This window comes from Accipiter gentilis, chromosome 9, assembly GCF_929443795.1.
Source record: "Accipiter gentilis chromosome 9, bAccGen1.1, whole genome shotgun sequence".
In the NCBI taxonomy this organism is placed as follows: domain Eukaryota; kingdom Metazoa; phylum Chordata; class Aves; order Accipitriformes; family Accipitridae; genus Astur; species Astur gentilis.
In genome coordinates, this window is record NC_064888.1 from 23,069,910 (window position 1) to 23,083,856 (window position 13,947).

Below are 13,947 nucleotides of genomic sequence, written 5' to 3' on the forward strand. Positions count from 1 at the left end.
AAGCCACTGCATATGAACAAAGAGTACTACCTTTTGGAACAACTACTTGTAGTCCAGTAGAGATATTCTATCACATGAAGTCTTTAAAGCCAAATTTATGCATGTTTTTCAAAGGTATTCCCAAGCTCAAAACAGAAGTTCCATAATACATGGTGCAGAAACTACTGAGCAAGGTTCTTTCATCTGTGCTATGCAGGAGGTCGGTCTAGATGATCATAGTATTCCTTTCTGTCTTTAATCTATTGAGGTGCATTATGACAAGCTTAACATGTATTTACATGTTTCCATCTAATTAACAGAATGTAGCAGAGTGCATTTATAGAAAGACAATTCAACTATTTTTAGATACTACTGTACCTTTAATTTATTAGCTTTTGTTAAAAGCATGTAACAATCTAGATGATATAAAGTATAATTTACAAAAATATAAATCTTGGTTATTTTATTTTTAGTATTTCAACATATTATTATATAGCATGTGTTACTCAGAGAATATGTTTAACAACCTGAAATTATCCAGCAAACCAAAAGTGTGGGATGTTACGTATGTCTTTTGTAGAACAAATTATATATTAGGGAAGGGTAACCAAGAATGGCTATATTAATATACTGTTTATATGAAAGCAGTGCACTATACTTGCATCCTGGAAAAAAAATACATTTTAAGCCCTTTATTACAGCATTTTCCAGTATAAATATGCGGATTAAGAGTATGAGTGTTTTAGGCAAAAAGTTTTGATTTGTGTACAAAAGTGATATTCTAAAATAAGCCTGCCTTTGCAAGTTCACTTCCCATCTTCTTGGTTAACTGAAGAAATAAAATAGTCAGAAAAATAGCATATAAAAACATATTTTAGTCCTTTGATTATGGAAAACTTTACACTTAAATTTCTCACTAAACACCAGGTGTCTTGGCTAGGTGGGTTAGGAAGATATTTGTAAAAGTATTGAATTCCTGGAAGATGAATATGAAAGACAAATGATGACAGTAAGACATATCCTTCCAGGTGAGCATGTGTATCGTTTTAGTCTCTCCGCATGCTTTCTGTGGAGGAGAATTGTAGGCTTGCGTTCATTCATCAACACAAGTGGATTCATTTCCCATTTACAACTTTCCCAGCGTAGTTGGACAGGATGTGTGGGTCTTGTTAAAGATGTGTTTCTAACAACTTATCGGCAGGCGCAAGTTTCAACCGACATACTGGGATATACCTTTAAAACAACGTTTTTGTTCTCATCTAAAAACAGGACACTGAGTGAGCTCATTTTGTCAGGAACACAGCAGGGTTCTGGGATGCCAGGAATAATTCCTACTGCTTTTACGATGCTCTGGATTGTAGCATGGTTTGATGGCCGGACGATCTGGAACAGAGAAGGAAATAGTTATCGCTTCATTTATAAGCAGTCACTTTCCCAGATGGACTTGGACAATGACAACAATTATTTTTTTGTTTCTCAAAAAAGTGAATATATGCGATGGAGTCACAGGGCCATGCAGCATAGTCAGTCCCTCACACTTCCAGCTTTCCTGTGCAGGGTGTATCCAACAGGTATTTTGTGTTCCTTATGCTGCCTTCATAAATACCAGAGGAGGGCACTGGTGGCACAGCCAGCAGTCAGTATCCTGAAGAAAGAATGTCCCTGACTGCACCTAGTAGATGCTGGAGGCAGGCATGCCAGAGGAAGGGACTGAGGTGGGGCACACTTCTCAGTCGTAAGATGTTATCTTTTGTTTTCTTAGCCTCTTGTATGACTTGGAAAATTGGCTACTGTAAGTATTTCCCAAATAACTATCCCTATGTTCCGGTAGTATTTCTCCTCAGGTATGCTACCCTGGAATTAGTTACTTTTCCCTGGAGTAACTACTCACTTTTAAAAGAGCAGAGTGCTCCAGAAGTAGTGTCCACAGGGGGGAGTTAGTCTAGAATAGTCAAACAACCTGACAGAGCCTTTCTGATCATAACCCCATGACAAACAAGTACTTCATACCTGTAGTCTTTGCTTCCCTCTGCCTTCCTCACCAGGCTTCCTCCCACCCCACCCCAAACTAGCCTTAAAGTGGGAGAAGAAAACAAAAGTCTGGGAGGGCAGGAAAAGTATAAAGTAGGGTTTCACAGCAGCCTTACATCTATATACTGCTCAAGGTACTGAGGCACAATTTTATTTCTAGTATTGATTTTTGGATGCAGTGAACAACACAGGGAAAAATATTTCAGAAAAGGAGGCAGCCATTAGGCATAACAGCAGTGAGAATAAGAAAAAGTTAAGATATGTAAATAGTACATTGTTTAGTAGTTAAATGTAACTCTTCTCTTTTTTTAGTCTTTATTCACAAGCTACACTTGACCCTTGTAGTCTGAGTAACTGAATAGTACTAAACAGTTTTCACCACTTCTGTTGCTCTAGGTACATACAGTCAAGCACAAGTTTACTGGTGACAGAGTGACAGCCTTTCTTTGTCATTCCATCCTTAGCATAGCATGGAATGTATGTGCTCATTACATGAGGGAATAGTGTGGCATGCAACCGACCACTGAGGCTGAAGCTTCAGTAACTCCTGTTCAGTTGCCTTGTTTGAATATTGTCCCAGAAAATGAGTACAGTAACACTAGGATAATGCTGTTAGTCATATCAGGCCTTTTGCTACATTTTCAGAGAGTTTTCTGCACAGATCTGGTATATGTGGCACATGAAATCTTTCATCACTATTGGTACATAGCTGTATATAGGCTAGAAAATGACATATATGGGACAACAAATAGGGACTTTGCACACCTCCACATGGAAGCAGATACTTCAAGTGAGACAAATTAATGTCTCCTATATCTTCTGTATTTTTCAAGTAATAATTGAGTATATGCAAAACATGGTCTTTCATTTCAACATGAAAAGTTATGTAGTCCATGGGTATAAGAAAGGAGCTATATTTTAGGATAATTCAGTTTTGAGGCATTTGATTTAAGTGTAACATATCAGCAAATCAGATCCAAACCTTAACTGCTATTAAGGCTTTCAGGTGTTCCTTAACTAAAGTGACCTCATTTGAGCCATTACAAAGAGGAACTGTGAAATCCGTCCTTGATCCTTCAGGGCTTCAAGATAGCATCCCTATAGCCAAGTCCCAACAAGTGACCAATCCTGGTAATTGCCTTTCTGTAATTAGCATATGTTGGCATAATTAACAATAGCTTGGTCTTTCATGTCATCCTTCATCTTTAGATTTCAAAGCTGTTACAGACAAGCAGCAGTGAATTAGTCTCACAGCTGCTATGTGAAGTAGAAATAAGCTTCTACCCGCCTTGGCCATGTCAGCAAATCTGGACAGCAAGAAAGAGACAGAAGTAGCTTTCATGTGTTTAAGCAACTGTAGAGTTTAGAAATTCTAAGAACTAGAGCTTCTAGAATCAAGTTCTTACTTTAACCTTTATGAAAAATGTCCTGAAGTGTTCCTAGCATCTGTATTATTTCATATTGTTCTTTGAAAGTCACAGATCCTAATGTGCTACTGAAACAGAATTTGTTGACCCCATGCAGCAGATAGCCATCATTACCCTCGGTACCAGTTACTGACTTAGAGGATTCCTGGGTATGAACCTGCAGAAGATCCTACTAGGATCTTCTCCAGCTGTGCAGTGTCTAATATCTGCAAGGAATAAATAGATGTGAGCGAAGTCTCGAGTGAGCAGCTGTCTACCAAGACAACAGCCCTAATTAGGTTTCTAATGCCTGCAAGTGTATACACTATGCACAAAAATGCTTATAGAGAAAAATGCTTATTATGGACTATTACTCTGTACAAAATCTGGCTGCCTGAGCCCTACATCCACAGCAGAGCCAGATAGCACACCCATCCCACATCCAACCAGGCTCTGAAATTTCCAGCCATTCTGGAAACCTGGCATGAGTGTTCAGTGATCATGGGCTAGGCTTCACATTAGCCTTTGTACGGATGTGCTAAAGTGGAAAGCTTGAAATAATGGGTTGAATGCCCAGTAGTGATGGCACTGAGGAAGTGCTAATGTTTTAAATGCTGGCTACCAAGTTATACACAGCAGGCCAGGTTCTGCTCTTACTTAAGCTCTAGGACAATCCTAGCTTAGGAATATTTTGGGCCTCAGAAAATAGAAGGATGGTGATATAGCCAAAAAGCAATTGAACAGCAGGTTTGAAATACTTTAGGCACTCCCCTTCTGCCTGGCTTACACCGCCTTTAAAGTCTGTTTTATCATGAATTTGCCCCTCAAAAAACACCCCCCACCCCCCATCTTAATAAGCAATACTTCTTAGCTTCAGGAAGGTTTTGTTTTCAGGTTTGAATTCAACTCTCAGAATGAAACTCATGAACTGATACACTTACAAGGATGAAATAAAGGGAATTTTAATTACTGTAGACCAGGGAAAGGGTATGTTCCCACTTACTTCTACCACACATAGGACTAGCATTTGTTTGGCAAATGGAGCAGTACAGCCAGCCATTATTAACCATATAAGCTAGCCTTCCCTTAACAGTTCAGGGAATAAGAACTTCAGCAGTAAGATAGGTGAACTTGCTATGACAAGATTTGTACCAGAGCTGTTTTGTATCTAGATCAAGAATTGCAGTTATTAAAGTAGATGTGCAGAGTGATGTACTGGTACTTTAAGAAAAAAAATAAATCATACAATGTGATGATTCTCAACATGCCAGGTATATAAGTATAATTCTATCTCCACAATTCTAAAAGACTACCTTGGAAATAAGGTATCTGTTGTCCATCACAGGTTGACTGTGTAGACCAAGTCTTCATGAATAGCCTTAATCTGGCCTTTGATTTAGGAGTGCCAAGATCATATGCATGCTTTCCTGACTTAGGGTATATATGCAAGAACAAAAGCTGTTTCTCTCTCCATAATATTTAGAAATTCTTATGCTCTGACCTGAAGCTTCATTCTTGCTGATGTTCTAGTTATCTCTGTTCATTTGGAAACCATCATTTAAAAAAGTTAGAACTGTGAATCTGCCTCTATCCCCCCCCCCCCCCCCAACTTAAAAATACAAAGCTAACAAAAAGCAGACCTCTTCCAAGTCAAACCCAATCAAAGAGTGTGTCCAACCAAACATCCCCAAATCTATGTATCTGTTATTTAGTTTTAAATTTCTCTGATATTTTTGTTTGTTTCGGGTTTTTTTGGCACCAAGATGCTAGTGCAGCCACATTAACTTATCTAGAAAACAGGTATCAAAATGAGAAGTAAAGTAAGTGGGTTTGGTTTACAGGGGAATATATATTATATAGCAAGTCTAGATATGACATTAAATAAGTCAGCAATATAAGCTTATTTAACTATCCCAGCTAGAAACAGATCCACTGTCTTTCAGTTCTGTCAGCTTTTGTGTCATGCTGTTTTGCTCACAGGAAGTTAAATGTATCTTCTTTTTTTTTTTTTTTTTTTTTTTCTTTGGTATGTACGAAAGGTGAATTAGGCTGTGGGTCTGTGGCAGAGGACCCATATTCTCGGGCTGTGTTTTGCTTTGGTTAAGTTAAATGGTGATTGTGTTGCATGATCTCTTTATACTACAACAAAAAAGTGAAGTTGTACGTGAGCCTACGCAAGCTTTAATTTTTACCAGACCATGTATCAATTTTAGCATATACATGGTTCAGCATCGGCCAGCTACACAAGAACATGTGCTCAGATTTGTACACTGTACAATAATGTCTGGATTTCCACTGTTCCTGGACTTAAACTAGCCTGCCTATCTACTCTTCCTGAAATCATACTACTTATTTCAACACAAACACGCATCAATCTCCCTGTATGTAAACTATGGCAGATTCCTGTCTCAGAGCTTTGAAATTCTCTGCTGTAAAAAACTATACATTATTTATGTGCCAAGTGACCACATGCAAAACTGTCAGTAGAATAAATAATCAGGCCATTTGTAGGTAGAATTGCAAAATAATTACAGTTTCTAAACACGCAGGTTATGCAGTGCTTCAAATCCTCCTCTCCACCATTACTTGAAAGTCCTATAAAATGCTGATAATTCTTGTGCTATATAGGATTGCCAAAATTTCTACTTCTTGCCATAGAGCAAGTGAGTGGGAATGGGCCAAATCGAATTGGAGCAGGAGTTCATGCTTGCCTCTCTATTAGCAAATTTTACGCTGCTTCTATAGGAGGAATCCAGTATGCTAGCTTTAGAGTGTTACAGGCAGCTATGTAGCTTTTCCAGCCACATAAGGTAAATCAACTTTTTTTGTTCCAGCAGGATATCTTAATTTTAAGAATTTAGTAAATTAAAAAAGCACCAGAGGATTTTGAGACACAAATATCAGCTTAACCAGCATTCTTATTTTCAGAGTGACAAGCAGTTCTTTAAAGTTAAAAAAATCTCAGCATCACTACTTTGCATTTTTCTCCTAAGGTATTAGCAGTGGAATTCAGAAATACTCTGAAACAGTAGCTTGTTTTATTATTAGCATATAATACTTTATACTTCTACTAACACAACAGAGTATTTTGATGATTTAGTGTATGTAACCATATTTTAATAAGCTGCATAAGTCTTTAAGTTATGGTTTCAAGATATAAGATGAGAAATTGCAAGATAAATCTGAGACATTTTTCTTATTTTCTTATTTTCTTATTCTTCAGATTACATATAAAGATAACTTGGAATCTTTCTGCACTCTGATGAATAAGTTGATGGAAACCATATTGCTTAAATTATTTAGGCTGAACAAGGCAACAGAACACAGTGAAAAAGGTAAAAACCTAAAGGAAAATCTAACTAAAGAAGTAATTGGATAGGCAGAACAGTAGATCTACTGTTTGCAAGCTAAGAACAAAAAAAATACTACCTTGGGCATTGGAAATTCACATGCTCCTGCACAGTAGTAGGCATCAAATGATTTGGGAGATATGATCCATTCATTCCAGCCAATATCAGCAAAGTCAACTTTCATGTATCTTCTTGAACAAATCCTTGGCTCATTCCATTGTTTTCGCCTTGCTTTCTTCATTGTTTTCTCATCAAAATTTAGCACCTGAGACTTTGTAAGTGTTTCTGTATTGTCTTGCCCTTTCCTCCTTCGGTCTTTGCGTGAGGCTTTTGGTTTCAAGGACTTGTAGGCATTCTCCCATATGTCATGTTTGTTGTATTTATTGTTGTTATAAATGACTTCTGGCAACTCATTGTTCTGAATAGAGCTGGAGAAGTATGTATCCCTCCTCACTCGGGTATCAGTAGAAGCATTAGGGGATAGATTTGGGTCACCATCATTGGAAGGGAATGGATCATAACGCTGTAGGGTGACTGCCACACTGTTAGGTTCAGAGATTGCAAGATCATTGGCATAAACTAGTATATAAGGTAAATGACTGGCAACCTGTTCAGGGAACCCCTGGTGTTTCTCCCCAGAATCAAGCTCAGTGCAGAGAATGAGTTCTCCAGCCCGTTTTGATTCTTTTATGATGTGTGAAATGTCCTTTGCATGCCAAGCCCCTCGCCTTTGAAGAAACACGGTGATGTTTCCTTTCACTAGTCCATAGGCAGAATTCTGGTGAATGCTTTGGAAAATGAGGTTAAGCCGCAGGATTGGAGGCAGGTGAAGGAGGCGGCAGGATGAGTTCTTGGACCGCTTACAAAACACTTCCCGGTGCCGAGGTCGTTTGTCAGCATAGAAGTGAAAAGTGGCAGCAAGGATCATCTCTGAATCCTGCATGGATGTCAGATTGAAACAGTACCAGGGCTTCTGGGCCAAGAATTCTGCAAGAGAGCAAGGAAAAGATGGATAAATATCTGAGACAAAAATGGTAGTGAAATCCTTATTCCTCTATAAGTGGATTAGCAAATTTTGCTTTTCACTTACCCACTTCAAATCAGTTAGTATAGTAAGCTTGTCACTTCAGCTTAAAACTATTGTAAATAAGAGGAGGAAAAAACCCCTAACAATATTTAATAGGAATATTACAATAACATTGCGACTGTCCAACACACCGGGCACCTTTTGTATACATGAGGGATAAAACTCTTCCCAGAGATTTTCAGTTTCAGACTGCCTTTCATTCCAGGCGGGCAAAAAAAGCAATCCTTGCTTCTATTTCATTTATAACAAAGTCAAGTTCAGAGAAGCTATCAAATTTGCCCATGGCAGAGCTCAGAACAGTACCTTACTCAGTATATTGGATGAAAACCAGGTTTACAGTTAGTATTAAGGTGGTATAATCTGAAGCTGACTGCAAAGATTCCTGAAAGATCTCTGGGTGCTAACTCTGTGGGCAACAGCTTATAAAGTTCATCATCCATAAATAGTGCAAAATAGTGCACAAGAGACTTTTCACAAGGGGGCTGGAAGTAAGCAGTATGACACATTTTGGGGGCCATTACTTTTATGAGCAATCCTCTTTTCCAGTATACATCATGTAGGAGATTTGTTTAAAGCACTGTGAAACCTACTTGGTTTCCAAGACTTGTGTTTTGATCTGCTTGAAGTTGGTGACAACTACGGTTGAACAGGAGCTGACTCTTAAAATTCAAACTCTATTTGATATGGCTTCTTTTTAGCTAGTTGAACAATCTGGTCAGGTTACATCTCTACCCTCTTCTCAAGGAAGATGAGCAATTTTACACTAATAACTGTTTACACCATGTTTATTTAAACAGTAGAAGCTTCTTTTAGTGCGTTAAAATGTAATCCTAGAATCAAAAAACCATGCCTTCACAGTCTATCATTGTGAAAAGTTACCTTTTTTTTTTTTTTTTTTTTTACTAGCTCAAGAGTATACAGGAAGGTGGTGACAGAACCAAGAAGTTATTCCTGTTCTTCCAGGCTCAGACTGGTACTTAGAATGCATCAAAGGACTACAGTGGGTAAGTTTGCACCTTTAGTTAACCCAAGTGGACAACCCTTCTGGTAGCCCTTTTTGACATACCTGGAAATTCTCTGGCAGCAGGGAGAAAAAAACCCCAAAACCAAACAAAACCCAACAAACCCAACAGTCAGTCTTTCCACAAACACTTAGGTTTGTCTTTCAATACACCATGGATGATAAGCCACAGAAATTTTGGCAACAACAGAAAGACAGTACTGTTAACTGCCACCTGTCAGAATATTCTTCCTTTAAGCACTGTTTCATTTTAAAGATGGAAATTAATAGTGCTACATCTCACTAAATTGCTTACAGTCTTCCAGTTCATGCTGGATAGAACCATAATTTGCACTAAACCACACCCACATAGACAGTCTGAAAGTACAAATGTTAAAGTATGCAATTTCCATCTACACCATCTGTATTTTTTTCGTGATGCAGTGAAGTGGAACAGCATGTACTGATGCCCACATAGTGGTTTCACAGGTGGCAGAGAGGCTGACAGGAACAGTATTCTGTGATGAGAACCTATTTATTTCTGTCAGTTCAGGACGGGGTTCCTATCAGTAAACTTTTAATCAACACTAGTCTTATGCACAGCTGCCTCATACTTAAGAGTTTAGATTCTATTCAAGTCTTTGAATCACAGAAATTTCACAAGGCTGCTAGCCTGTTTTTCAGACCAAGGAAGAGAATAATTGTAGTACTTCCTTTAGAATACCAGGCTGTTATTAATGTTTGTTCATTTAAGGAGGCATGTTTTTTTTAAAAAAAGAAGTCTATCCACTGCCTATCCCCACCTGAGCTGCGTACAGTTGAAATTTTTAATATGTTTTTTTTAGTAGTAGAATGCTCCTAGCACCATCAATTCTATAGATATGACTATGAAGCATATGCATTGCTAGGATAAAGGTGTTTCAAACACCAGAGTCCCAGGGTTTCAGATGGGAAGGTAACTTGTAATGATAGCTCAGAGAAAGAGAGTTTTAATTAATCTAAATTCTGGATTCTAGAGTGAAACAAACCCTTCAAAAGTCAAAATTCTTTGTAGAACAGAATAAGAACCTGTCAATCTGCAGCTACTGAAAAGCCAGAAGCCTGGAAGTGCAGGCTTTTTAGGAATTGAGGAGACCTGAGTTTTGGATGGAGCATAGTCATATTTATCATATTGCATCAGATTGCTCAGTCTTTTACCAGCCTGTCAACTAATTCTTACATTTTCCAGGTCTACTCTCAGTTGAGCTGTACTAGCTGTATACATTAAAGCTGTTAATATTTTATTGATTGTATCTACCTCTGATACCTGTAGACAGCTTCAAGTTAGGAATACCGGCAAGATGTGTGGAAGATACGTGCAAGAGATTGGTAAAGAAAAAAAAAAGGCAAGTGCCCAAGGAAAGAAAATATTAGCCTTTAGTACATAAGCCATATGGGAGAATGTTACCTTGCAGTAAGTGAAGATGAGCAAAACAGGTTTACATGGTATTTCTGCTAACACATTTGTGACAAAGAAATATGCAAAGAACTTAATTTAAAATATTTTAAGCCATTAATTATGGTAAAGCAAGGATCCAGAGGCCAGAATTACGGTTCCCTGGGTAATCTTGATTTGGTTTTCTTGCACATATGCATTATGATATAGCCTTAATTAAATGGCTACTACTTTCTACTATTCACTAAGGCTTTTACTTCGTTTAGCACAGAAGATGAATGGTGTTCAGGGAATGAGCCTGAGCTGCAGGAGTCAATTTATGGGGAAGTTTCATGGCTTAGGTAGCAGGTTGCTGCCATGAAGACCAATTCCCCCCAGTCTCAGTAACCTAGATGAAGTTGGACAATAACTTAGTATGCACATTTGGTCACAAACCACTTATGACTTGACTGTGTAACTAACTTCAGTCAATTGGTGTTGTTTTCTAAAGCTACAAAGTTCCCTGGAAACTGGAAAGCACCTAAAGAAAAAAAGAACTCGAGAAATTAGTTCATAGACTGTCTCCCAGGTCCTTATCAGAGAAATAATGAACTCTTGTGAACACATGTAGAGGTGAGCTGAGAGGAGGTGGTCAGATGTTTGTGAAGCACTCTTCCTGAAGTGATAAGTACTGCTAGAGGAAAACAAAGAAGCATCTGGAACATGTGCAAATAGCACATGCATATATATAGCAAGTGCCTCACATTGAAAATGGAGAAATACTATATATTCACTAACGCAGTTAACACCATCTATACCCTGTAAGGAATATGTAGGATAGCAATACAACTGTGTAGTTGAGGAGGCCTCAATAATGCATATGACAAAGGAGCAAACTAAGTCTGGACCGACATTTTACACCTCTGGAGTCCTCATCTTGACAGCTATAACTAACACTGATGCTCAAGTGTCCCCTAATAGCTTTAAGCTGCAGCATAGGAATAAAAGGTTACAGATTTTCTGAAATGTACGTTTTTTTAAAAAAAAAAAAGTAGTAAGTCCATCGCTTGGGATATGAAAAGGAAATTATTGTAGGTGTAGTCTGTTTCACTTATCTCAATAGGATCAGAATTATCATCTGTATTTTATAAAGAACAGACATTCCACGTCTTGTTAGAAAAACATGCCAATTTCTTCTTTCAGAAGAAAACACTGGAATTCCTTGGAGAAGATAAAGAAAAAAAACCTGCCAGATAAGGTTCTTCTCCCCTCCTTCATCTTGTGTCATTCTATGGTCCAATTCAGACTGTTTATTGCTAGGTTGATGAGTTACAAAGAAATACAATTTATTGTCATATCAAAGGAACATTGCAGAGGAGCTTCTGCTTTCATGCCATGTTACTGGGGAAAGATGCGATCCAGTAGAGAAGGTACCACAGATGGGACACAGGAAACGGGAGTTTTGGACATAGGTGTGCTTTATTTCCATTGCATGGAAAGACAAGTTACTTCTAGGCATCTCTGCCTTGGTTTCACAATCTGATAGATAAGCAAAATAATATTGATTTGTAATTGGTCAGTATAGTCTATCTGTGGGTAGAAAATGCTGCTGGTTTAGTGTTTTAAACCAGAATTTAAACCACTTCGATTCAAGTAACTTGTTCAGCAGATTAATTGAAAAATTAAGAAGAATATAGTGCAATTTTTGCATTCTTCCCAAATCACTCTTGTGGTCTAGGGCCTTACTTGGGTAGCGGCCAGTATCAGCTGCTCAGTCCACAGAAAAATAAGAGTGATAGCAGGATATCATGGAATAACCACCCGTAGTGGAAGTGCCTTCTTAACCCCTATTATAGTTAGCAGCTGCTAGCTGATGATCTAGAGCATGACAATTTATTCCTCTCCCAAATGTCTGCAATTGCTTTACATCCAACTCCTAGATTTCTAGACATTTTCATTAGCCACTTAGCCTTCCATGGCACCTCCTCCTCCTTGAATATGATTACTTTTAAATACTATATTTGACATAGGATAGAAATTAAGTTGGGGTGCACTAGAGAATACAAATTATTGTGCAATATTATAGTAACTGTTCCCTAAAACATGCTATGCTGCATTGTATTCTCTACATGAGACTTAAGTGTAGGAGAAATAGATTGAAACTCACAAAAGCAAAATTTGAATTCATCCATCAGATGTGCCTGTAAAAAATCAGTATTACTGGCAATGTAACAAATTACATTCTAGAAACTTACATAGTTCTTATTTGAAGAGCTAAGATCTTAGTTATAGTCTGTAAGAGTTAACCAAAGAAGGAAGACATTTTCCAGAGAAGGTAGTTTGGGTTTCCTTGGCAAAGGATAACAAATTTAAAGAGTATTAACTATGCAAACCTCCTCTTTATTATTTTCAGGTAAGACTGGGATACTGAAGGTGTAGTTTTGACACTGTATATATATGTGCTTCCACCCTCATAATGAAGCCAAGTAAAGCTGGGGAGAGGGAGGTCAGACATCTGTCTTCTCAGGTTTAGGCAGTGCAACGAATTTAAGATCCCGAGCAGTTTTAGACGGTCCCGTAGGCGGCACTCTTCCTAACAGCAACTTGCGAGCCTGCGAGACTGGCCGGAGGAGAGGACCTGCGGCTGGAGCACTCGCTACTAGTTTTATGCTCCAAGTATCTCCGAAAAGATCTCTCGACCCGGTGCGATGTGCACCGGGAACAGCGCTTCTTTTGCCCGTGGTTTGCATCCGCAGCAACGGAGCCTTTCTGAAGGGAGATACCTTGTCGCGATACTCTCGGGGGAGGGAGGGCAGCCGGGGAAGGTGGGAAGCCGCCCGCAGAGCGGAGACACCGTGTCCGTGTAGTTAGCAAGGGCCCCCCCCAGTATTCACCCATGGTGACACCCCCCGCGGACACCGACAGCCTCGGCGCAAACCCGTCGCTTTAAAGCGGAAGAGGAGCGAGGGGGCTCCGGCGGTGCCCCCCGCGCCCGGCCCGTCTTACCCGGCCTGGCTTTGAAGCTGCGGACCGTGTTGCCGTCGCCGGGCCGGCTCCCTTCCCGGTTGTACTTCTCGTAGAGCTTTAGCATGTGGACAGCTACCATGTCCTGAGCGAAGCTGCCCAGCGCAGGGGGCGGCGAAGAGCCCCCGCGGGGGTCGCGGCCGGGGGAGGACGAGTCGCGGGCGGCCGGCGGCTGGACGGGGCAGGCGGGCTGGCTGCCGGCGCCCTCCCCCGCAGGCGAACGGCAGCCCCCATGGCCCAGGGCCCACAGCAGGAGGCAGCAGGTCAGGCGGCCGGCCATCGGGGGGATGCTGCGGGGCGGCCGGGCGCAGGCAGAGCGGCGGCGGCTCGGTTGCTGCCTGCGTGTCTGGGGCTCCTGGTCGGCCCTGCCGCACCGGGGCGAGGGGGCGGCGGGGCCGGGAAGGGAGGAGGGAGGGGGCGGCCCCCCCCCTCCCCGCCGCCGCTGCTGCTGCTGATGCTGCTGATGCCGCCTCCGCCGGGCCAATCCCCGGGCCCGGGGGTGAGGAGCTGCGGTCCGGGGGCGGCGGAGCGGGGCTGTGGCGGGGAGCGGGGGCAGCGCCAGGGGTCCGGGTGCGGGGCGAACTCGCTGGAGGGGACACTATATTCTTCCAACGTGGGGCTTCCCCGCTCTTTTAAGCGTAGCGGGGAAAGGATCT

The 13,947-nt window shown here is 40.6% G+C and overlaps 1 protein-coding gene across 1 annotated transcript; it reads right to left on the bottom strand.

The window, feature by feature from the left end:
* Positions 1 to 493: 493 nt before the first annotated feature.
* GDF10 (growth differentiation factor 10) lies at positions 494 to 13,623 on the bottom strand. Its single transcript, XM_049810514.1, has 3 exons — positions 13,274 to 13,623; positions 6,846 to 7,753; positions 494 to 1,362 (listed from the first exon to the last, which is right to left on the bottom strand). Exons 1-3 carry the CDS (start codon positions 13,569 to 13,571, stop codon positions 1,171 to 1,173), a joined length of 1,398 nt encoding a protein of 465 aa, XP_049666471.1. The 5' UTR covers positions 13,572 to 13,623; the 3' UTR covers positions 494 to 1,170.
* Between the last annotated feature and the right edge of the window lie 324 nt (positions 13,624 to 13,947).